Here is a 24176-nt window from a genome sequence, read left to right as displayed (position 1 = left end):
AGTAAAATTGAATCCAAGTCCACTTTGCTCAAATATATCATCAAACCATCAATGGTAACCAATACGGCACACATGTTTTCAATACGCTGTGAACAAGAAATTTTTCTAACCTTGTATACTTTTCTTTCTTCATGGTGGTCCTCGAAATAGCCAGAGAAGTACAGAACTTTCAACCACTTTTCCATTTGTTTTATAATACACTTTTAAAACCTACTTTTCATTTCCGAAGTCATAGAATGGAAAGCTTGGCAAGAGACAGACAGGCAACTTTATTTTGTATCTTAGGGAATGCTACTTCTCAAGAAATGAAAAAATAACGAGGGGCGAAGAAGCTAAATAACTTTTTATTGCCTTCAAAATAAGTCTTTTGACAAATAACAACCTGGAATATTCATGAATATCCGTAATGATGTACAACTTTCTTAATGCCTAAAAGGTGGGTAGGCCTATGTTATTAGGCACACAAAACAACTGTCTAATAGGATAAACATCCGCGCAGTCAATAAATACAAACAAATTACGCAGATTTTGTTAACGTTGTCAATCTCAATTTAATTATGACAGACTATTTTCGGCTGGAAGTAGAGTTTGTGAGCAATAACAAAACAGCCTAACTGTCTTAATATTTATATAAAAATTTTACATTGTCTAAAAAGTGCCTCGTTGATTATTATGGCGATGAAAAATATCATATAGCAATATCAGAGTACACACGTCAACTTAAGCTACCAGACTGTTTTTGTTAACAAGTTTATTTTGCAGAATTCAAAGTTGAATGTTGATGAAGCAAATTTTCCTCTGTGACACTAGACAAACAATCCCTTTCGATATACGTTTTATCTGTCAATTTATACTCAAACTACAAGCTTTGATTAGTGACAGCTAGGCTTTGCACAATTTTTCAAGCTGTTCCTTGGCACCGTTTTCCCAACTCTACTGAATAATTTTCCAGCCTGCAAAAAGTTTATGCCATAACACTCTACTTCTAGTTTTCTCTTTCATCAAGCTGCTCATTTTCGTAAACACATTTAGGCACTACTAGTTTTTTTTAACCTATAATGATGCTAGTCATCCCAACACTGTAGCAGCCTAATGTTACCATTGACAATATATGTGTGGTGCCACATCACTGAAAGTACAAGTTTGTACAAGAATTATACTGCAGTCGAGAATTTGCTTGTAATTGTCTTTTGTTTATTTGTGCTCATTGATGTGCTCTTTTTTTATACGAGTCTTCTCCACAAACTTTTCTCAACGTTTTCTACAGGAACTACTGGTGGCAGCCTTGTAACTGGTGGTTCAGCTGGGTCAGGTGGTGCAGGTGAGCATAGACACACTTGCTTAGCAAACTAAACTGTACGATCGTGCTACAGTTTCCTATACTTCATAGAGTTTTTGGGATGTCATACGGTGGGAATAGCTGGTGAAATATCAATTTTAGCATAAAGTGAAGTACTCTTCCCAGCAACCCGGTTAAACAAAACCAATAGATTTGATTATGCTTTGCAAGTTTTGATACGCGCATGGGAGTGCTCGAATATACCATCGCTCCCATATGACACCCCATGGCTGAAAACGTAAACACCCCCGATTATCATTGGATGCCTAGAGATTTACAAGGCGCAGCTCGAATCAAACTTCCATAAGTAAAATTCAAATTTCAAACGTAGCAGTGATTCTGTTTTAATACACAGTAGCTACAGATAGCAGCGTCCCCACCCCTCTTTGCCTCCGATGATATTGAAGAAACGATACAGTTATCATGATGCTCTATTCAAAAGACTCAAGAAGCTGCAGCAGCAGTTATCAGTAAAAGCATCTAGCAACCACCAAAAGAAAAGCAAGCGAACGCTTAGTTTCATTTGCATAAAAGGCAATTAACATTTCTTGCCTATGTTTTTTTAACAGCAAAGGCTCTAACAATGGCACTGTCGTTGTCGGCCGCCATTGTCCGCAACCGCTATCGCATAAAGACGTATTCACCGCTGGTAATCAAGGGCATGGAGATGACAGCCCGACACGCTAACTGCATCAGTTTTATTTCCAGGAACCAACAAACTTTTTATCCGTGCCCAGTGGCGTAACCAGTCTAATGAGAGAGCCTTCCATCAACCAGGAAGGCTTTCTTCTTGTCTAAGAGGTAATTTATTGGGTGCTCTCACAGGCGTCACTAATGCGAGAGATAGCTTGGGTTTCAATTATCTCTCTCAAATCTTTTTCTGAGCTTCTCCGGCGCCATAAAAGAAACATATATTGGTGCGCAACCACACTACAAACGTTTTACAAACAAATTAGCGTAATTAATATTGTTTCTAATGTTTTACAAGTGTTGGTGTAGGCAACAGTAAAGACATCTTCCTGTCTGACCTATATACCTAATTTCACAACTCAACGCGAGCTCGTAAACCACCTCTTCAAAACAATCCACAAGGGAGTTGCAATCGTTCTCGGAGCATCCTGCATCTATAGCTTGCGGGGCGGATCCGTTAAGTGAAATAACCTGCCAAGTTTTTCCGGCACTGAAAACACTACTTTGACGCCCACACAGCTATCAATTTATATAGATTATGAGCCGTTCTGGGCAGATAGGCCACTACTGCCTCTCCGCTCCTACGTTTCGCCTTTTGGATGGCCGTGTCCCGAGGAATACTGTCTAAGCAGCATTTTTTTAAGCCGACCCTCGACAACAGACACTTACCTGTACCTACTTCGGATATCCTGTTGTCGATAGCCCTTCTAGTGGATTCATAAGGTTTTTATGGATCTTATAGCGGAACGACTTCTTCAACGCGTTTCCAAAAACACAGATTGGCAATACTCCTATATTGGCAAAGCGCATTGCAAAGGGGTGGGTGTTTCGAAGGCCAACCGATTACAAAGTACTCAGACATATTTGATTATCATCAGCAGCAGACTGAATCAACAACATAGTTAACTTCGTTTGTTGCCCTAAGTAAGTGAAGTGGGGCCTTTGCTGATTCGAAAAAAGAATAAGTATGGTGTATTGGCCACTTGGCAATTGTGCTTGCGAAGAGCAAAAACCGAAGCAGGTTAGCAGTTCAAAAGACAATGTGCATAAAACCCGATTACGTTATCGCAATCAACTCTTAAAGGCGAAAATCAATCTTCCTATAATTTTTTTTATTTTGTTGTGCACAGTTGCAGTTTTTAGTCTAGTTGTAACTTGCTTACAAACTTTTTTAGTTATACGTTGGTTCTTTTTTATTTTACAACGTTCAGTTTTAGCTGTTTTAACCAGTTGTGTAGGACCACCAAGTTACAGTCTTTGCCTTCTTTTTTTTCTTTGTGCTACGATTTTATGGAAGCGGCTTTAGCGGCCTTTTGTAAAAGTTTATTTAAATTGGCGGTATTGCTGGCTCACGAAGTCACTCAATAGTATTTGCGCCATTATTAGATTTTTGTTCGCCTATCTATATAATCTGTCACTTTCCAATAAAAAAAAAGGCGAGTTAATAGTCAGGGCGGTGTCCTGCATGTTCTGCATCCCATTGTCTGCGCTGCTTTGCCACAATATTCATGAACCTGCCGGCACACCTTAGAACGCTGGTGAAGTTATTCAAAGGTGCTCTTCGATTAAGAGATCGTTTGGCAGTTCTGTGACATTTTTTTTTCCTCTGTGTGTTAAGACGGAGGTGGCCGCTGCCACGTGCAACGTGCTGGAGCGCGATCTCGCTGGCTTTCTTTATATTTTTAATCTCTACATCAATGTTAATTTTTCCATGCCGCATTTACAGTAGAATTCAAACGCATTGAAAAAGATCTGTTCAGACAAGTGCTTCAGGTTGGTTATGGGTCTTCTTGCTCTATTATTTTTCAAGCATCTGCCATTGTTAGCCGTGTTGTAATATTGTCATGTGGCTTAGGTAAGTGAACCTTTGAAAAAAACTGACCCACACTTTCAGTGCTCAGATGCATGCGTTGTTTTACCATTTTTATTGAACAATTACGTGAAATTCTCCTTCAATTTTCACTTTATAACACGTTATTATCCCACTCTAAAAATTCAACACTTCTTCTACTAGGACCAGTCGATGGTGGCCTGGCTAGCGGCCGTGGATCGAGTACAATCAGAACCGGTGAGTGCACTTTCCTACCTCTTATGTCATCAGACAGACTACGTTCACTGAAATATTACTAGAATCATGTACACACGTTTAGTTAAACTGGCGGGAATCCTTCAGAAACTATGAAACCATGGATGTGAGGCTATATGCAGATGCATGTGTAAGGTCTGCGAGCAATCTAAATTATATTCCTACTGTTATCTTAGACCTGCGACCAAATATGATCATCGGGAAGGGCCGTGTTAAGAAGAGAAGCCGAAACGCAAGCCCACCGATTTCTGTGGCAGTCAGTCGAGACAGAAAGTTACTGATGATGTCGACACTTGAAAGACGTTTACTTACATATGATATGACGTCAGAAGCGTGCCGAGAGAGAACTCTGCAGCCAGTAATATGCTATTCATTATCTTTATTTAGACAATTGCCTTAAGTTCAAAAGATACGTTCCCTGCCCAACCACCCATTTAGGAGATTGAATTGATTGATATGGGGGGTTTAACATCTCAAAACCACCATTTGATCATGAGAGACGCCGTAGTGGAGGGCTCTGGAAATTTCAACCACCTGGGGTTCTTTAACGTGCACCCGAACCTGAGCACATGGGCCTACAACATTTCCGCCTCCATCGTAAATGCAGTCGCCGCAGCCGCCCTTTCAGGAGAATCGTACCTCCAACGCCCATGGTGACCGCTTGCAAGAGGGCTTCCACTTCCACCCTCTTTACATGTCCACCACGAGTAAAAGGAGGGTGGTGTCCCTTTTTGAAGCTTTAAAGCTTTGACGAACAATGGTATTACTGCGCACCTGTAGACCACTCATTGAAAACACAGGTCTCACAAAGATACCGACAGAAGCTCTCAGTTATGATCATTCTTTGGCGTAAAACCAACCCTTTAGCACACACTTGAAATATATAGGATCGCAGGACCACGTAGCGTCGTCACTGCCTCGTGGCCCCACCAGCAGGCACAAGCGTCCGGTCTAGAGGAGGGCGGCATGTGTGGGTGACAATAACGTTTGCCGGTAGTGAAGGGTGGTGGGACTTGCCGGTGTCGAAGAGGCATAGAAGATTCTGCCAGAAGTTCGCACACAGCCTTGCGAATTGCCCTGCAGCAGAGCTCAATAGGCAATGCTTTTCTACGGTGAAGTTTTTGCTGTATTCGCGGTCTTTTTTTTCTTTTTTAGGGGGACTTTTTGGTGCCCATGGAACTGCCGGAAAAATCATCATAGCTACACCGGGTGGGTGACTGTTTTATACCATTATTCAAACCAGCAATATTGGTTTTCCGTGTAATTGCAATGTCTTAGACATTTATTACCACCCATTTGTCGTTATCATAAATACAAGCACTACGTCCAACCAAAATTCGTGCTCACTAAGTGTACCATCGTGAACCCACTCTGCGAAACAACATCGTATATTTAAAGAACATGAATTGTCTCTGAAATTTATTTTTATCTATTCAAAAAAAATATTCATAGGCGTTAAATAAGTGACGCAGATAATTTAAAACACACTTGAAAACATCAATATCTACAGGTTAATTGGAGTAGCAAATGAATTTCACTACAGATATCCAAAAAGCGATGACTGAGGCTGGTCAGTTCAGGTCGAAGTTTTCTTTATGTAGTGATGAAATGAATCACGTATGATGAGACAGGCAGACAGTAATTAACGGAACAAGGTACTTTTCCACGTCAACCTTTGTCCCTCTGTCTTCTTCACTGTGATTTTCTTTTCAATCAGCGCATATTCAGAACATAGAAATAATCGAGCCGGCGACATACACATTAAAAATCTGTACGCACAGAATCAGGATATCCCGCGCAGACATGTGGACTATCACACACGAAAAGTTTGAAATTCAACGCCTAATGTAACTACACATTCGCACTTTGCGTATTGAACTCGATATTGTATAACCTGTTAATCGTCAGTAATCTACCCCTCTGTGAGCAGAAATTGGTAAGAGTTTTGAGTGGCAGTGCGGCAAAGAAAAATTACGAGATGCCCTCATGCACACAGTGTGTAATTTTGAAAGCGTGGCATATTCGACCAAGCTATACAGCTCTCGTTTATCCTTGTTGTGTAGTTATTAGGATATTTAGAGAGCAAGTAGTATGGGTACCTTGTCTCATTCCTTTGCGTCCAGGCGTAATTATTCAGTTATTTCTTTACTTATTTACTTTGATAAATAAATGTAGCATTCATGTTATTTCTTGAGGGGTGCGCGTAACTACTCAAATCGGGTTTCAATGAATGGTTCTTAAAAGATATGCCTGGAGTCATGCAATGGTGCCTATATAGCTGTAACCTACGTCGACAGGAACAAGATTATAATCTTTTGCCATCTGAACGAAGAAATACTTAACGTGAGTGGCACTGTCAGTGGCCGGAGGATAAGTCGACATTGTTTGGCTATGTCAGGCATCTTTCTGAAATTCCAGATGTTGGTCACACTGTTTATGCCAATGATATCGCGATTCAATGTAGAAGAGGAAGTAATGACACTGTAGAGGCTGCACTGCAAGAGGCGATCGACACTACCGAGAAGTTTCTGGAAAACAAAGGCCTTTCCTGCTCTCCGGAAAAGTCTGAGCTTCTCCATCACACAGTCAAGAAGGGCCGTCGACCGCGAGGTTGGGTGCCACCCCTAAAGACAGACATACACCTTCGTACCAAAAGCGAATGATTGATCCCCAAAGTCGCTTTCATTCGGATCTTAGGTATGAATATAGATACAACGAGAACCAACAACATCACGATTCAATAGTAAGCGAAAAAGACAACATTATCAGGCTCATAAGGCTAATCGAAGGACAGGACTATCAGAAGACAACTTGGTCAGGGTTGTACATGCTTTTCTGCTGTGTCACTTTGCCTGTGAGGTGGCAACGCCCGTATAAAAGAGAGCGGAAAGAAACAAGCTTAATGGAATGTTTAGGAACGCGGTAAGGAATGCCCTTGTGCTCCTCAACTACACCACGGAGATCGTATCCTGCAGTTGGGAATTCTTAATACCCTAGAAGAAATCCCGGAAGAGCGACAAAGAACTAAGGTAATCAGGCTTCCTGGCTCAAAAGTGCCGAGGATTATCATATTGGATCTGGGAACCCCACCAGCCCAAGTTGGGGCTCTGTACCAAGGGTATATGAGGGACCGGAAAGAGATTAATTGTCTCGCCTGCCTTGCATAGCATGCATCCAAAAACTAAATGTTGGAAGGAGGAGAGCGCGCACACAGGCACTTCTCCGCCAAGTCTCAGATCTCGACAGGGGTGGCTGTTTCGTGGACGTGGCGTAATATGATGACGATAGGGACAATTTACGGTTGTGGCAATCAGCCGCAGAAGGGTTACCTTTATTACAGCGATGGTATGCACCAAAAGTGCCAATGCAGCTGAGCAGGTGTCCGTTGCCTTTTGCTGTCTTATATCACCGTTATGTAATTATACTTCGTCATTCTAGAGCCGCCATTCGTGCTTTCAGTGTTGGAGCTGTGTGCAAAGAGGCCAAAATGATACTCGGTGAGAAGTCGCTCACAACCCATACCCTTGCACGGTTCCCGGCTCCTATGGGAAACATGGACGGAGGGATTAGTAATCTCAATGAGTTGGTTCACTTCACGATGCAAGCGGGAGCTGTCCGCGGCCATGGAGGACCTTTGGGTCGACCTAGAGATTTGGTAGACAGGGATCCGCCAACTACATACAATGAAATTACCCACCATTTCACTATGGATAGCAAAAACTTTTCACCTCCACATAGGAAGCTAAATAGCGCGCAGGCGTGGACATTGCAGTCATTTCAAACGGAAAAGTACCCTTCCTGCCTTTCTCCAGAAGCTTTACCCCGAGATACGAAATGTGGTGGTTTAGCCACCTTGCACCACACGCTCTAGCAGTGCCCTTTGGTACCCGGCACCGATGCAGCATCGTCCAGCATCGTCCAGCAGCTCTACAGAGTCCGGCCATTACATGGCAACTTTGGGCTGTCTAGAGGGCCCACGATGCGGTGGTAGGTCTGGGCCTTACGGTCACGTCCTGGGAGCGGCCCGCCATGTGGTAGGGCACACGCCTTCGAACTTTCAGAATTAAGTTCACCCAAACCAAACCAATCTCTCCATTCATGTTAATTTATCCCTGCCACACTTGCAGAAGAATTTAAACGCATTAAAAAAGATCTGTTCCGAGAAAAGTGTCAGGTCGGTTGTGTGTCTTCTTGCTCCAGCATCCAGCATCCAGCATTCTTTTGCCAGCATCCAGCAGTGTTACCGTGTTGTAACATTGTCAGGTGGTGGAGGTAAGTGAAGCTTAGAAAAACTGACCTACACTTTCAGCGCTATGTGCATGCCTTGTTTTACCATTTCTACTAAACAATTCTGCAAGACTGTCTATTCATTTACACCTTATAGCACGTTATTGTCCAATGCAAAAAAATTTTCAACGCTTCTTTTCCATTAGGATCAGCCACTGGTGGCCTTGCTAGCGGCCATGGATGGAGTAGAATCAGATCCGGTGAGTGCACTTTCGTGGCGCTGTCGTACATCAGGCAGACTACGTTCAATGAAATATTACTGAAATCATGTACACACGTTTAGTTAAACTCTGAAACCATGGATACGAGCCTGCTTGTAGATGCCTGTGTAAGCTATGCCAGCGATTTCAGTTAAATCCCTACTGTTGTGATACACCTGCCACAAAAGCTGACCAGCGGGTAGGGCTGTGTCATGCAGAGACGTCGAACTTCAGTCCCACCGATTTTTGTGGCAGTCAGACGAGACAGAAAGTTACTGATGATGCGGAAACTTGACAGAGATTTACTTGCATATTTTAGGGCGTCAGAATCGTGTTGAGAGGAAGCTCAGTGGCCAGTAATATATAGTTTATTATCCTTAGTTATACATTTGCCATAGGTTGAAAAGATACGATCCCTGCCCGACCACCCATTTAGGGGAATTGTACCTCCAATGAAAGGGTGACCGCTTGCAAGAGGGCTTCCACTTTCACCCTCTCTCTAGGTCCACGATGAGTGAAATGAGCATAGTGTCCCTTTTTGAAGCTTTAAAACTTTGGCGTACAATGGCATTAGTACGCACTCGTAGACCACTCGTTGCAAACACAGGTCTCACAAAGATACCGGCAGAAGCACTCAACCACTATCATTCCTTCACGTAAAGCTAACGCTTTGACACACACTTGAAACGAAACGAAGGATCACGTAGCGTCGTCACTGTTTCGTGGCCACGTCTGCAGGCAGAAGCGCCCGGTCCAGAGGAGGACAATAACGTATACTTTATTGTCCTCCTATTGTATACGTTATTGTCCTCCACGTCTGCAGGCAGAAGTGCCCGGTCCAGAGGAGGACAATAACGTATACTTTATTGTCCTCCTATTGTATACGTTATTGTCATCCACGTCTTCAGGCAGAAGCGCCCGGTCCAGAGGAAGACGGCACGTGTGAGTGACAATACCGTTTACCGGTAGTGAAGGGCGGTGTGATTTGCCGTTGTCGAAGAAGCCTAAAATAATCTGTGGCAAGTTCACGCACAACTTTGCAAATGCCTTGTAGTATTGCTGAATAGCCCATTTTTTTTCTACAGTAGATATTTCGCTATATTCGAGGTCTTCTTTCTTTTTTTCTTTTTTAGGGTTACTTTCCGGTACCTATGGAACTCGTGGGGGAATGAGCATACATGGAGCGAGTGAGTGCACGTTCTATGCCATTATTCAGATTAGCAGGATGGCTTTTCTGCGTCATTGTCACATTTTTGCACATTTCTTACCACCCATTTGTCATTATTATAAATGCGCCCACTGCGTCCAACCGAAATTCATGCTCGCTTTCTACCATCGTGAACTCGCTGTGCCAAGCAACACCGTACGTTTAATAACACGAACTGTCACTGAAATTCATTTACTTTTCCTAGGAATTCTTGAAAGGCGTTAAATAGGTGACACAGATAATTTGAAACTCACTCAGTACACATGAATGTCTACAGGCTAATTAGCCCAGTAAAAAAAATTTACTACAAATATCCAAAAGGCGATAGCTGAAGCTCGTCGGTTGAGTTCAAAGTTTTGTTTATGGACTGATCAAATGAATCACAATGAAAAAGGTAGGTAGACAGTGGTTAGCGAGACAGAGCATTTTTACACGTGAACCTCTGTCCGTCTGCCCCTTCACTGTGCTTGTTTTCAGTCAGCACATATTTAGAAGTTTGAAATATTCGAGCCTGCCACATACAAATTAAAAATCCATACGGACAAAATGAGGGTATCACGCGCACACATGTCGGCTGTCTCACACCAAATACCTGAAATTAAACGCTTAACCTTACTACACAATCGAGCTTTACGTATTGAACTCCACATTTTACAACCTGTTAATCGTTCATAATTCACCCCTCGGTGAGCAGAACTTCATAGCTGTTCTGGTTGAGAGTAGTACGAAAAAAATTGCGATATACCTTCATGCACAAGAAGGTTGAATTTTGAAAGCGTGGCTCAATAGGGCAAGTAATCCAGCTCATGTTTTTTTTTTCCTTCTAGTGTAGTTATTAGGATATTTATAAAACAAACAGTCTGGCTACATTGTCTAGTTCCTCTGTGTCCAGGCGTACTTATCTACTTATCTGTTCACTTATTTACTTTGATGCAACAAACTTACCGTTCAAGGTGTTTTGTGAGGGGTGTGCATGACTAGTCGAAGATGGTTTGGATGAATTATTCTTTAAAGATACGCCTTGAGTAATACTATGGCGCCAGTAGTTGTATCCCACGTTGGCAGGAACAAGATTCCAGTCTTTCGCCGTCTGAACGAAGAAATAGTTCATGTGAGTGTCACTATCAGTGGCCGGAGGATAAGCCGACGTTGTTTGGCTATGTCAGGATTAAGTACTATGTGATGGATCAAGCCAGCCTGGAGTCCTGAGGTCCTTTAAGCATTAAGGTGTTCACACATGTGGAGTACTTTTTTTTCTTCAATATAATGGTCTGATGACTGATCACGAGGATAAGAGGCATTGGACAAATATTTCACGCAATCAACGATTTTATTTTTGTACATCTGATAAAGGTAAAATAAGAAACTTTTTAGGGAGCATGCCAATTTAGTAAGCACCCATATTTATATTCCAAAGAGGAGATAATTCTTTGAATATTACAAAAAATTTTGTTGGCTCCATGAACTAGCTGATAAGGTCGTTTACGCAAATGTATATTTGACATTTAAATCAAACTCTTGTAAGATGGACGTCAGTCCTCATTACACCTCTTTGGACATATTCACGTTGTCCCCCAGCCTTCAAAATATTAGTTTAATAGAGCCAAATCGACCTATAACCTATTCAAATCTCGCTTCTTGCTTTAGGTGCTGCCGGGGCAGGTGGTGTAGGAGTTGGTGGATTAGCAGCCAGTGGGGCAACCAGTAGTATGGCTGGTGGCATCAGCGGCAGCACTGGCGGAAGGGGTGGATTAGGTCCTCTAGCCACCGGTATAGGTAAGCTCCCGTGTCAAGTTTATGGAAAGGCCGTTGATGTTTAACGGGAGGCACTTATTTGCAAACTTAAAGCACTTCAAGTCTGTATCTATCTATCTATCTATCTATCCATCTATCCATCTATCCATCTATCCATCTATCCATCTATCCATCTATCCATCTATCCATCTATCCATATATCTATTTATTAGAATAGAGCATATAAGGTGTACACATACACGCAATAAGGTAAGCAGTTGCCGTCTTTAAAACAAGAGGCATGTCGAAACGTTCGCTTCAGCCACACTCACTGTTCAATTATTTGTCGAATTTCATCAAACGAATAAAAAAAGAGAGAATATAAACCTTTTAAAAGTGTAACACACTCTTTCAGCAAATGTTTCTCGCCACTGCATGATGTGCATCCTTTGGTTTTATTTTGCTTTCGTTACCTGTTACCTTTCAGGTGGCGCCCCTGGCAAACCAGGTGGATCAACTACGATAATCACGGTGCATGGCCCTGGTAAGTGCCACGCTGTGAGATTGGCATGAAATTTCGTCAAATAGGAGGCAAGGGAAGACTCAGGTTGCGACAACTCTGATTTCTAAAGCTGAGTATGAGGTGTCAAAATCAATCACTCGTGCTCGGCGCGCATATACTAAAGCTAAGGTCGTAATCAGCTATTCCGCCTCTCTCCCTCCACTCTCACTACTACATACGCCTGTAGCCAGTCTTACCACCTTATCTAAAGAGAACGAAGACTGCATTTTTCAGAATAATACTGTATGAGCAGAGGGTTTGCTCTCGTGTTCCTAAGTAAAGAAAAGCTCCGCAGTGAACGCTTATATAAGACGAATTCTACAAAAGTAGCCTACTAGCATTTTCCCGCACTGAGCTAGTGTTGCTTAACGCACAAATCATTTCCGTGAGACCACAACGGAGTGAGCATATGTTTTAGAAAAGGCGATGTAGTTGGACAACCATTCTATTAATTTCCGTGCCCCTGTGGCGGGAGGCAGATATTAGCCTCCTTTTATTTTCTTCGTCCCTCTCGAATCACTCTTTCCTCACAAAAGTGCAAGTTTATTTTTCTCCGTCGTACTTACACAAACAGGCTTACGCATTTTATTTAGGAGGTCCTTACGTATAAACTTACAGGGGACCATCCTATAAGTTCTTCACAATATTAGCGTTATTGCTAAAGGGACACTAGACAGAAAAAAAAACATTTTTCTGCATATTCATAAGGTACAATTCCACAATACTGAAAATGTCACTCAAACCAGGAGACGACGCTTAGTAAATGAGTGAACACGCGAAAATAAAAGTAGCAGTACGTAAGCAACCGCATTTTAAATTGTATTTAAATTGTAAGCATATTTAAATTGTATTAGATAAATAAACCCCAATGAGTGGTCCCCAAAATAATCATGTCGACTTGTCACCGCTTGCCTGTGCGGAATTATCCCACGCTTCTTCGTCTGGATGTTCATCAGATGCGTCTAGCTTAAACAACCCCGAAGTTTCGCTACAATACAGTTGATTAATAGAAACCAAACCATTGTTCCACTTCTCCCTTTAATGCGATGTGTGTCAGAAAACATTCGGTACCGGAATCCGCGTTTTTAACTGTGAACCTCACTGATTTTGTCCTGTAAAGAAAAATTAGGACCTGTACAAACTGTAAAAAATCAGAAATTCGAAGCACAATGAAAACCACGCGTTTTTTTTTTTATATTTGTGAGGAGCTCTGCCACAGCAAGATCACTAAGATTAAGTTCAAGTGACAAAAGAGGACATTTATTCGAACTGAGGTAAGCTCTTATCAGCAGTGACAGCTTACGAGATATCTTAAAACTTTGGGTTGAAATGCAGTGGTAACTACAGAATTCAGGGGAGCACTCAGACGCCAGCTTTTAAATAAAACGAAGGCTTATAAATTAAACAATACTTGATCAATAAACACCACAATTCTCAAGATGGATATAGCTGACAAAGAATAATTTTGCTTCGGTGAGACCAAAGCTTTAAAACCGAAGCACCATTTTGTGTGATTAGTACAGCGTTGATAGTCCGATGAAAGGTTGAGCTACCCGCATGCATCTTGGTAATCCAATGATTAAAGCGCCGAAAGTGCTTCCCTAATGTTCCGATCTGATGATCCGGTAATGTTTTTTCTCTCGCTAGAACGAGTTTTTTTTTTCGAAGTTTTAAAAAAGTGCTTAGTATTTCGAACAATTTTGGTATGTGCTATTTGATTTCATTACCGAATCCCATAGAGCACTCTAAATTACAATTACTCGAGGTTTTCAAATATTTACACACCCGGAATTCCCGCCCTTGTCAAGCTCCGTTCTGGCTTTTGTCGAGGGTGCTACAATCAGACGCCTAAGCTTCCGACTGCAATCATCTTCCAGCAATTAATAAACTGGCTCGCAGAAATGCCTAAAAACTGTCATTAGTGCTGGCTATACAACCACGCTGACGAATTGGTTTTATTGACTTATTAGATATAGAACGCCAAATACTATATTTTGTAAGGCAACTCATAAAAGGACACAATCACGCACTCATAAATTGGCGCAAACACAAGCGCTCTTCTGCAATTTGTGTTAGGGTCAATTTATGTGTGTGGGCTTTTACCCTCTCGTGCGCTGCTTCATAATGTACCATGGCTCGCCAACTAGCCCATCTGTACTTGTTAAGCCAAATACCAAATGATCAATCAGACCTAGTATCTACAACGTCGATTGGTTCAAGCAAGCGCATCTATTTATATTTTAATAAAGATACAATGCTTTTAACATTACATAAAATTCTGTTGGCTCTATGAACTTGTTCATAGTGTCGTTAACGCAACTATACTTATACCATTCAAATATAATTCTTTCTGTCAGATGGACATGGATCCCTAGTTTAACCCTTTCGACAAACTAAAAATGTCTAAATCGCCAATATAAAATTTCAATGCAGCCATGAATTCCTCTAAACAATTAACATCTCCCTTCTTGTTTGAGGTGATGCCGGCACAATGGGCGCAGGAGTTAGTGGGGCAACATCCGGTGGTGTGGGTGTTGCCATCAGCAGCGGCGCTGGCACAAGCGGCGGACCGTTTCATGTGTCCTCTGGTACAGGTAAGCTCCCACGTTAGGGTCATCGAAATGGTGATATTAAATGCCAAGCATTTTTTCGGGAACCTAAAACACTTTGAGCGTTTGTATCTATTCATCTATCCGTCCGTCCGTCCGTCGTTCTGTCTGTCGTTCTGTCTGTCTGTCGTTCTGTCTGTCTGTCGTTCTGTCTGTCTGTCGTTCTGTCTGTCGTTCTGTCTGTCGTTCTGTCTGTCGTTCTGTCTGTCGTTCTGTCTGTCGTTCTGTCTGTCGTTCTGTCTGTCGTTCTGTCTGTCGTTCTGTCGTTCTGTCGTTCTGTCGTTCTGTCTGTCGTTCTGTCGTTCTGTCGTTCTGTCGTTCTGTCTGTCGTTCTGTCGTTCTGTCTGTCGTTCTGTCTGTCGTTCTGTCTGTCGTTCTGTCGTTCTGTCGTTCTGTCGTTCTGTCTGTCTGTCTGTCTGTCTGTCTGTCTGTCTGTCTGTCTGTCTGTCTGTCTGTCGTTCTGTCTGTCTGTCTGTCTGTCTGTCTGTCTGTCTGTCTGTCTGTCTGTCTGTCTGTCTGTCTGTCTGTCTGTCTGTCTGTCTGTCTGTCTGTCCATCCGTTCGTCCATCCAGCCCCCTACGTCTGAGCGCCTTTGGGGTCGCCTCAACTTGGCACACACCAAGAATTGTGTGGGAAGGCATTAATGTGTTACGAGTGCAATGAACTGGTCATCACATCAGTTGCATGAGTTACTTGACACTATGTTGTGGAATCTTTTCCTTCAGTCACGTGTCGCACATACACGCATAACATGGGCAATGGTAAGCGGTTATGAGGTAGGGGTGACAAAGTTTGCATCAAACTAGAAACGGCGACGACAGAGCTTCCAAACTGCGTTACCACGTTATGAAGTTTTTGGGGCAGAAATCGCGGGGCAGGCTCCAGCAGTGGTAAATGTGGGGAAAATCGGAGGAGCAACAAGATATAAAATCGCATTTAGAGCCATAATTGAACCCAAGCATGGTGCGTGACAATCAATTATGCTACCTTAAAGCTATTTCACTCCTAGACACAGCTGACGAGAAAACCCTATATTCGCGTCATATCGCGCCAATGTCAAATATCCATTTCGCCTTCATTGTTGGTTTTTACAACAATGTAATAAACATTATATGTTGCCTCTTGTTACCCACCAAGCTATGGTCAACCATCAAACCGTGCAGAGGAATACAGTAAAAGTCACTTCGTGTGATATGCAAATCGTCGACGCACAGCATTCACTTAATTTCGATAAAACTGATGCATTTGCCCTCATGTGAAGGCCGTCGTTACATCGGACAGTATGTCCTCCTAAGCGGTTCTTTTTCTGTTGCTGTATGTGTGTGTAATGGCGTCATGTATATTTCGGCTGATACTTCTGATATGATAAGCCATTACTCTTAAACCATTAACTGGCTGAAACAAAAACTGTACTCAGTAAAATTTAATTAAATGCGAAGACTCCTTTTGTACAGAGCAGGAGTCCAAGAAAACATAATTCATGTTCAAGCAACTAATTCAGTCTAGCTCTTACTACAATCACACACAATATGTTAAAGCAGTGATACACATACAAGTTTCAAAAAATTTTGACGTCTTCATTCGTATTATGAGTTGCTGACAATAAAACACAAGGAGGTGTTTTTGTCAGATAATAGTATCTTCTAAGGGTGTTGCATCACAAACCAGGTATACTTTATTTATTTTCTGCAAAAGGTCCGTACTTAATCAATAACGAAGGTTTCGGAACCATTTTTCAAAACAAGAATTAATCAGTGAACGAAGCAGCTTGTTTTTGTGGTTGTTAAATTCTTTTTCTTTTCTTGATCCAGGTGGAACCGGAGTCGCCGGTGGCGGGCCAGTCAGAATTATTGTGGGAGGCTCCAGTAAGCGATGCTTCCACTACACTGTTCTTTATCCTTCCTATCTTCGGTGTCTTTCGACGGCTGAAGTACTTTACCGACAAGTCACTTGGCCATAAACCTCACTAACACAGTATACGCATATGCAGTAGACGTATATGCATTAGACATAATTTTTCAAAATATTTCATGTTAGCGAACGTGTGTAGAGCGATAATTTTGGCGTCAAAAGGCGTCAACATTAAAATAGCTGTTAAACCAAGAACTTTTCGCGTGGACGTTACCCGTACATTCGAATAAAAATTTCTATATCATATAAACTTGCATCTTACACCTGTATAAACGCATATGTTGGATCCTTGAAAAACTGAAACTGCTCACTTCTGGGTTTGCCGAATGTAACTGGAATGAAGTGTTTTTTTAGCGAAGTAAGCTCACAATGGCGCCATTCAGCGTTTACATCGTTTCGCTGGTCATAAAGCTTCTCTGGTGCTTTGGTATTATGGTGGATGGAAAAACCAGCGCAGTGCCTAATGTATTTTCACGTAGGTTATAGCAAAAAGTTTACTGAATTAAAAAGAAATGCAAGCAATTTCTTTTTCACTTCTAAACAACCAGGGTACGCTACATTCACAACTATAAGCAAAATAGCGCATAAATATCTTTTCAAAAAATTCCTTGGAAGCAGATGTCTAGAGTGCATGAACGAACTGACCATAGAAAAAGTATTAAAAAGGTACTAAGCATATGCGTGTGAAAGCAGTCATGTTCCTGCTGCGCAGTACAAAACACTGCAACTTTTTCTCGTTGCCTCATAGACTCCCCTGGTGGTTATCACATTTCTGGTGTAACAGGAATTGCTACTCCTTCGGGTGCTTCAGGCAAGTATACCACTAAATATTTTCAAAGAATTAAACCCTACTATAAAAAATGAAGAACAAAAAAAGGGAATTTTTCAAGGCCCGTTCCTTGTTGCACACAACCTAATCCAAATCCATCAGCTTTCTGATGTGTTGGCTTTCGTTATAGGTTCAATACAAATTAAGAAGTAATACTTAAGCAGTTATCTTATGAGAATTGAAACAACGCAACAGTCGTTTTCACTGCCAACTCAAATGAACAAATAGTAGCCAGAATGAACTCGCCTCTCATCAGTACCACTAAATAATGAGTGGAGCATCATTGGTCTGCTGCAAAAACACACGAATCCGGTAATGGTGTTTGTTTTTTAAGCTTTTTATACAAATGATTACTAGCATAAATGCTGAACAACGTGTAATCGTCAGCAATTATATAATGGATTAGTCGCTGCATTTCAAACTAAAGTGCGGCATGCACTTCACCTACATTGAGCAACAGGGCATACCAAAGTCGTGAAACTATTTTTCAGTGAAAGAGTTTTTCGTCGCAGCACCGGCATACTTGAAATATTTTAACCAAGCTATAGAGTTATAATTGATGGTCTTTTTCTCACTCCCTGATTTCAACGGTGTAGGTGGTGGAGCTGGTGGTGGCAGCAGCATTAGCGTTGCATCAGGCGGTGTGTCCAGTGGCGTGTCCGGTGGCACAGGTAAATACTCATATACTTTTTCAAATGTCTACTCTACTCACATAAGCAAAGAGTCTCCACTTGTTCATATAGTGTGGTTAACGCAACTATACCTATGGCGTTCCAATCGAATTCTTTCTGTGAGATGCACATCGATCCTCAGTTTACCCTTTCCGACAAACTAAAAATATCCAAATCTTCAAGATAATATTTCAATACAGCTAGAAAGTCCTATAAATAATTAATCTCTCCCTTTTTGCTTCAGGTGGTGTCGGCACGAGTGGTGCAGGAGTTAGCGGGGCAGCGGCCAGTGGTATGGGTGTTGGCATCAGCGGCAGCCATGGCTCAAGCGGTGCACCAGTTCATGTGTCCTCTGGTGCGGGTAAGCTTCCGCGTTAACTTTATAGATATGCCAGTTATATTAAATGCCGAGCATTTCTTGGTTAAGCTAAAACACTTTAAACGTTGGTGTCTGTCTGTCCATCCATCCATCCATCCGTCTGTCTATCCGTCCGTCCGCCCGTCTGTCCATCCGTCCGTCCAGCCAGCCAGCCAGCCACCTACATCTGAGCGCCTTTGTGGCCGTCTCAACTTGACACCTACGAAGACTTACGTGGGAAGGCATTATTGTAATATGAACACCATGAACAGTTCATTACATCAGTTGCGTGAAGTACTTGACGCTACGTCGTGGAATCGTTTTCTTTAGTCACGTGTGACATATATATCCACATAACACTGCCAATGGTAAGCGGTTATGAGTTATGAGTGACTGAAAGTTTGCATCAAAGCAGAAACGGAGATGACAAAACTTCAAAACTGTTTGCGTGATCCCGCTATGGAGCTTGTGGGGCAGAAAATGTGGGGAGATATCAGCAGTAATAAGTGAGGGAAAAAATTGGAAGAACGGGCAGATATAAAATCGCATTGGGCCAGAATGAAACCGAGGCATGGCGAGTGACAGTCAACTATATGCTTCCACAAAGCTATGTCACTGCTTGACCCAGTTAACGAGGAAAACCCTATATTTGCATCATATCGCGCCAATATCAAACATGCATGTCGCGTTCATTATTGGCTTTTATAGCAATGTATCAAACATTACATGTTATCGGCCGTTACCCACCAAGCTATGGTCAACCATCGCACCACGCTGAGGAATACGGTAAAAATCAGTTCGTGTGATATGCAAATCGTCTACGTGCAGCATTCACTTTAGTTCAATAAGACTGGCACATTTTCCCTAATGTGAAGGCCGTCGTTACATTTGACAATATGCCTTCCTAAGCGGTTCTTTTTCTGTTGCTGTGTCTGTGTGTAGGGGCATCACCTATATTTTTTGGCTGATATTTTCGACATTATAAACCATTACTCTTGAACCTTTAACTGACAGAAATAAAGTGTACTCAGTAAAATATAAGTAAATGTTAAGACTACTTTATTCATTCTGCAGAGTAAGCGTTCAAGAAAACATAATTTGTGTTCAAACAACTCATTTACTCTTAATGCAATCACACACACTAGGTTAAAGCGCTGATTCAAGATAGTTTTAAATATTTTGAGATAAAAATTCGTATGATTAGTTGCTCACAAGAAAACATAAAGAGGCGTTTTTGTCAGATAACGGTATCTTCTATAGACGTTGCATCACAGAGAAGGCATATTTTATTTTTATTTTTTGGTGAATAGCCCAGATATAGGCATTAACGAAGGTTTCGAAACTATTTTTCAAAGGTAGAATTATTCAGCGAACGAAGCAGCTTGTTTTTTGTGGTGGATTAGTTCTTTTTATTTTTTGTTCCAGGTGGAACCGGAGTCGCCGTTGGCGGACCAGTCACAATTAAGCTGGAAGGCTCAGGTATAAGGGAGGCTCCCAATACACTGTTCTTCCTTCCTTCTATCTTAGGTGTCTCTCAACAGCTGAATTCTTTCAATGAGGAGTCTCTGGGGCAGAAATATCACTATCACACTATACGCATATGCATTTCACAGAATTTACAAACTATATCATGCTAGTGAATGTGCATAAAACAAAATTTTTGTCGAAAGGCGGCAGCGTTAAATTTGCTGTAAAACCAAGCACTTTTCACGTGAAGTTTACCCGTACATTTGAAACTAGAACTTGCATATCAGACAAACTTGCAGTTCACACCTATATACGTGTATGATCGAGCTACAAAAACAGACTGTTCTGTTCATGGCTTGGCGAATGTAACTGGAATGAAGTACCCGAAAGGGAAAGCCTCGTAACGTAGTAAGCTCACAACGGTGCCACTTGGCGTTTACAACATTTCACTCATCATAAGGCTTTTCTGATGCATCGATTGAAAAACGAACAGAGTGCTCAATATATTTTTACGTAGCTATTGGCAAAACTTTGATGTTGTCAAAGAAAAAAAAATGTAAGTGATTTTCTTCCACCTCTCATCAACAGGTGTACGTCATATTCGCAGCCAAAGGAAAAATAACATATAAATATGTTCCAAACTTTCCTGGGTAACAGATGCCCAATGAGCTTGAACAGACTGACCGTAGACAAAGTAGTAAAAAGTTCCAAAGCATATGCGTGGGAAAGCAGTCATGTTCCTGTTGCGCAGTGCAAGACAATGCAACTTTCGCTCATTGCCTCGCATGCTTCCCAGGTGGTTCTCATGTCACTGGTGCAACAGGATCTGCTACTTTTTCAGGGGCTTCGGGTAAGTATACCCCTAAATATTTTCAAAGAATTGAAACCCACTATCAGAAAATGAACGAAAGGGGGGGGGGGGGGATTTTTTTAAGGCTCGTTCCTTGTTGGGCACAACCTAAACCAAAACCAGCAGCTTTCTCATTTGTTGGTTTCAATTCTGGTCGCATCAATCGAAGAAGTAGTACTTAAGAAGTTCTCGTTTAAGAATTGAAGCAACGCAACAGTTCTTTTTGCAGTAAATTCAAGTGAACAAAAGGTAACTAAAATGAACACGCCTCTCATCAGATACCACTAAAAGCATGAATAGCACATCACTGTTCTGCGCGAAAAACACATGAATCTGCTAATTTTTTGTGTTAAAGCTTTTATTACGAATTATTATTAGGATAATTGCTAAACAACGTGTAATCGTCAGCAATTATGTAATAGATTAATTGTTGCATTCGAAACTACAAGTGCTACGTACACTTCACTTACATTGAGCAACAGGGCGTACCGAAGCCGTGAAACTATTTTTCAGCGAAAAAGATTTTTGTCGCAGCATCAGCATTCCTGAAATATTTTAACGAAGCTAGGGTTACTATTGCTGGTCTATTTCTCACTCCCTGATTTGAACGGTGCAGGTGTTGGAGTTGGCGGTGGCAGCAGCGTTGGCGTTGGATCAGGCGGCGCAGCCAGTGGTGTGTCTGGCAGCACAGGTAAACACTGATATATTTCTACAAACGTCAACGCTGCTCACACTGCAAAGGGTAACCACCTTGACGTTTTGATGCAGACGCTACATTAATCTGATAAAAGTATTTTTTTGGCGTCAGAGGTTTTCGTCGAGGCTTCCCCGTCGACCTTATAAAAATGACTGTTGATTTTTCATTGTCAGACTATGATAGAATGATTGACTGTATTGATCATCAATGGTTCTGCAATACTCATTGACTTGCTTCAATATTTTGTAGACAATATTTCTGTTGAGCACTTTTCAATAAATATGTCATTGACATACTTTTATTGAAATGCCATTGAGAAAGTATTTCCTAAACAATATTTCTGTTGTTTCTATATCGAGTTCATTGATGGCATTTCAATGGAAAGGTGTGGGCCAATTTTCAATCCTGGTCATCAATTTCCGCAACAATACTTTAATTGAACCATCATGTATTGTCGATGCCATTGCACAATACATTTACTTTGTTTTTTTAATAAGAATTTCCGTAAGGGCTATCGCTATCAGGCATAACGCTGATCACGAGGCATTGTGGGGTGGCAATCATTAGGCTTATGAAGGGCTATGCTGCACCGTGTCAAGAGTGCGGAGGGTTAAGCTTGGCATATGAACCAATGAGAGACCTGTCAAGAAAAGGTATAGTGAGACATTGCGAAGGAGGCGAACCAATGAGAGGCGCTTCTGGAGGAGCGAGAGCAAGGCTGGGTGGAGGTATCCAGCCATTTCGAGAGAAGTAGGTTGGTCGGGGTCTCAGTTGAATATAAAGAGCAATTACCACTTTCATAGTAGCTAAGATGGCTCCCGAGGAACAAGCCGTCCGACGTGACCGTTAGCAAGAACGGGCATGTCGTCGCCGAGCCAACCATGATATGTATCGGCATCTAGGTTGCTGAAGTGACCCACCAGGACAGCAGCAGAAGGGGGAACAACGTTGTTTGTTGGTAGGGGTTAATGTACTGTTGTGGGGAGAGGGAATAAGGGGGTGGGTGTCTTGATAACAACACTGAGAAATTCGAAAACAGGGGACGTGTGTGTAACTAGCGGTGATGACATGGTACGCTTCGTTCATGCCCCACCAATGGTACGACACGTACGGCGACGATCCAGAAGACAGAGAGGCGCTCGTTTGCCGCTCACCCAGGCAGCGACGAGCACGAGCCGCCGCAGCCCTATGTGACCACCGCTCTATTTCGTTCATGCCCCACAAACAATTCGACACGTACGCCACCTGGGTGCGGCACGTACGACCTGGCTGAGCGCGGAACGAGTGCCTCTTTCCCCGCGCACCCAGGCACAGCCTGCGCAGCAGCCAATCGGAGAGTAGCGGTACAGTGCCATCTAGAATATCCTCACTCAACTGCAGTTCGTATGTATCTATAAGACAGTGCCATCTATTATACGGTTCGGGAGACACCGCTGGTTATGCCTGACGCGGGACAAGGTGAGAATAAAAGGAGCTTCGCTCTTACAACTCTAAAGGATAAAAATTAGGAAATGCGGGAAAGAAAGAAAGAACCAAAGAAATAAAAAAGGCCACCCGAATTCACATTTTCTTCCGGCTTAATATCTCTAGTACAAAGCTGCCTTATGTCTTGATCTGTTTTAGTTTCATTCGGTGGTCTTTCTGGAGCTGGCAGCGGCCCACATTCAGCTTTCACAGGTGAGTGATAATTTTATATCATTGGTCAATTGTGGCAAAATGAGCTTCTGGAATAAATTTTATGTTCAGGCATTTCAGTCACCACCCATTTATCGATCGTAAATACAGGCGCTGCGTCCAACCAAAAGTTGCGACCATGAAGCAAATTCATGCACTTAGTGCGCAGAGGGTGTCACTGCACCACATTTATTTACCCTAAAAGGTCTTCGTGAGTATCACACACAGCGTTAGAAAGGCATGAAGTACCACAATACAGATGTGTACAGAAGAATCGGTGTGCTAATGGAGCTGAAGTTTCAGAAAGCCAATTGATAGGGCTAGTTGTTTCATAGCAACGTTTTGATTAAGCAATTATTTAAAGAATCACAAGCATGAAGGCAGACAGACAGACGTTAACAAAACAAAGCGGTCGTCACATGCCGAAATGTGAGCCATCACGTGCACCAAAAGCCTATAATTTATCGCTGAAGTAAACTTTATACTTGTGATTTAAGTATTTCACTAAATATTGTATCATGCTGAAACTTGAGTGCACACACGAGGACACAAACTAAAGGTTCACAAGGACCAGAAGGGACTGCTCTGGTCATTTTGAACGTTTCATCTGTGTCGTCGTGTGTGTGCTCTAAAGATTCAGTAAGCAGCAAAACCAACTAGTCCGCCTTTGCCTATTACTAAGGATTGAATATAATGTGTTCGTCTTTGCTTGTCCTTTCCTTTTCCATATTGCCCTCTTTCTTTCTCGTTTGCTGACTGAGAGGGAGTGCACGTATGACACACATGCACGCCCTAAGGTAGACATTTGCTGCCATGACAAGACCTTATGTCGAAACTTTGGCTCCACTGGTGAGCCCTGGTTCAGATGTATTCCATTTATCATCATGAAAAAGCCACACACAATACACCATGCAAAGTTGCAAGACCCTTGTTGAACAAATTTTAGTTGCAACATCACGGGAACAAGTCATTGATTTTGATTTAGTTTCTGCGTCATTATTTTTT

The 24176-nt window shown here is 42.1% G+C and overlaps 1 protein-coding gene and 1 long non-coding RNA gene across 13 annotated transcripts in view; one reads left to right on the top strand and one right to left on the bottom strand.

The window, feature by feature from the left end:
* The window catches only part of LOC142765773 (uncharacterized), a 133216-nt gene that overhangs the window by 86780 nt on the left and 22260 nt on the right, over positions 1-24176 (bottom strand). The gene's annotated exons all lie outside the window — the stretch shown is intronic.
* LOC119168195 (uncharacterized) overlaps positions 1-24176 on the top strand; it is a 114184-nt gene that overhangs the window by 72344 nt on the left and 17664 nt on the right. For 11 of the 12 annotated variants that reach the window (XM_075867398.1, XM_075867397.1, XM_075867396.1 and 8 more), the window contains 16 exons: positions 1268-1321; positions 4044-4097; positions 5271-5324; positions 8549-8602; positions 9736-9789; positions 11457-11585; positions 12031-12087; positions 14583-14699; positions 16526-16579; positions 17374-17436; positions 18051-18125; positions 18370-18486; positions 19909-19962; positions 20747-20800; positions 21417-21491; positions 23121-23174. In XM_075867398.1, the coding sequence (XP_075723513.1) occupies positions 1268-1321; positions 4044-4097; positions 5271-5324; positions 8549-8602; positions 9736-9789; positions 11457-11585; positions 12031-12087; positions 14583-14699; positions 16526-16579; positions 17374-17436; positions 18051-18125; positions 18370-18486; positions 19909-19962; positions 20747-20800; positions 21417-21491; positions 23121-23174 (1119 nt within the window). The remainder of the gene's footprint in view (positions 1-1267; positions 1322-4043; positions 4098-5270; positions 5325-8548; positions 8603-9735; positions 9790-11456; positions 11586-12030; positions 12088-14582; positions 14700-16525; positions 16580-17373; positions 17437-18050; positions 18126-18369; positions 18487-19908; positions 19963-20746; positions 20801-21416; positions 21492-23120; positions 23175-24176) is intronic. The other variant, XM_075867393.1, reaches the window with a different exon arrangement.

Source organism: Rhipicephalus microplus, chromosome 6 (assembly GCF_043290135.1).
Source record: "Rhipicephalus microplus isolate Deutch F79 chromosome 6, USDA_Rmic, whole genome shotgun sequence".
NCBI classification, from domain to species: Eukaryota; Metazoa; Arthropoda; class Arachnida; order Ixodida; family Ixodidae; genus Rhipicephalus; species Rhipicephalus microplus.
Note: the sequence above shows the minus strand (reverse complement) of the source record. Positions and strands in the feature narration are given on the sequence as shown.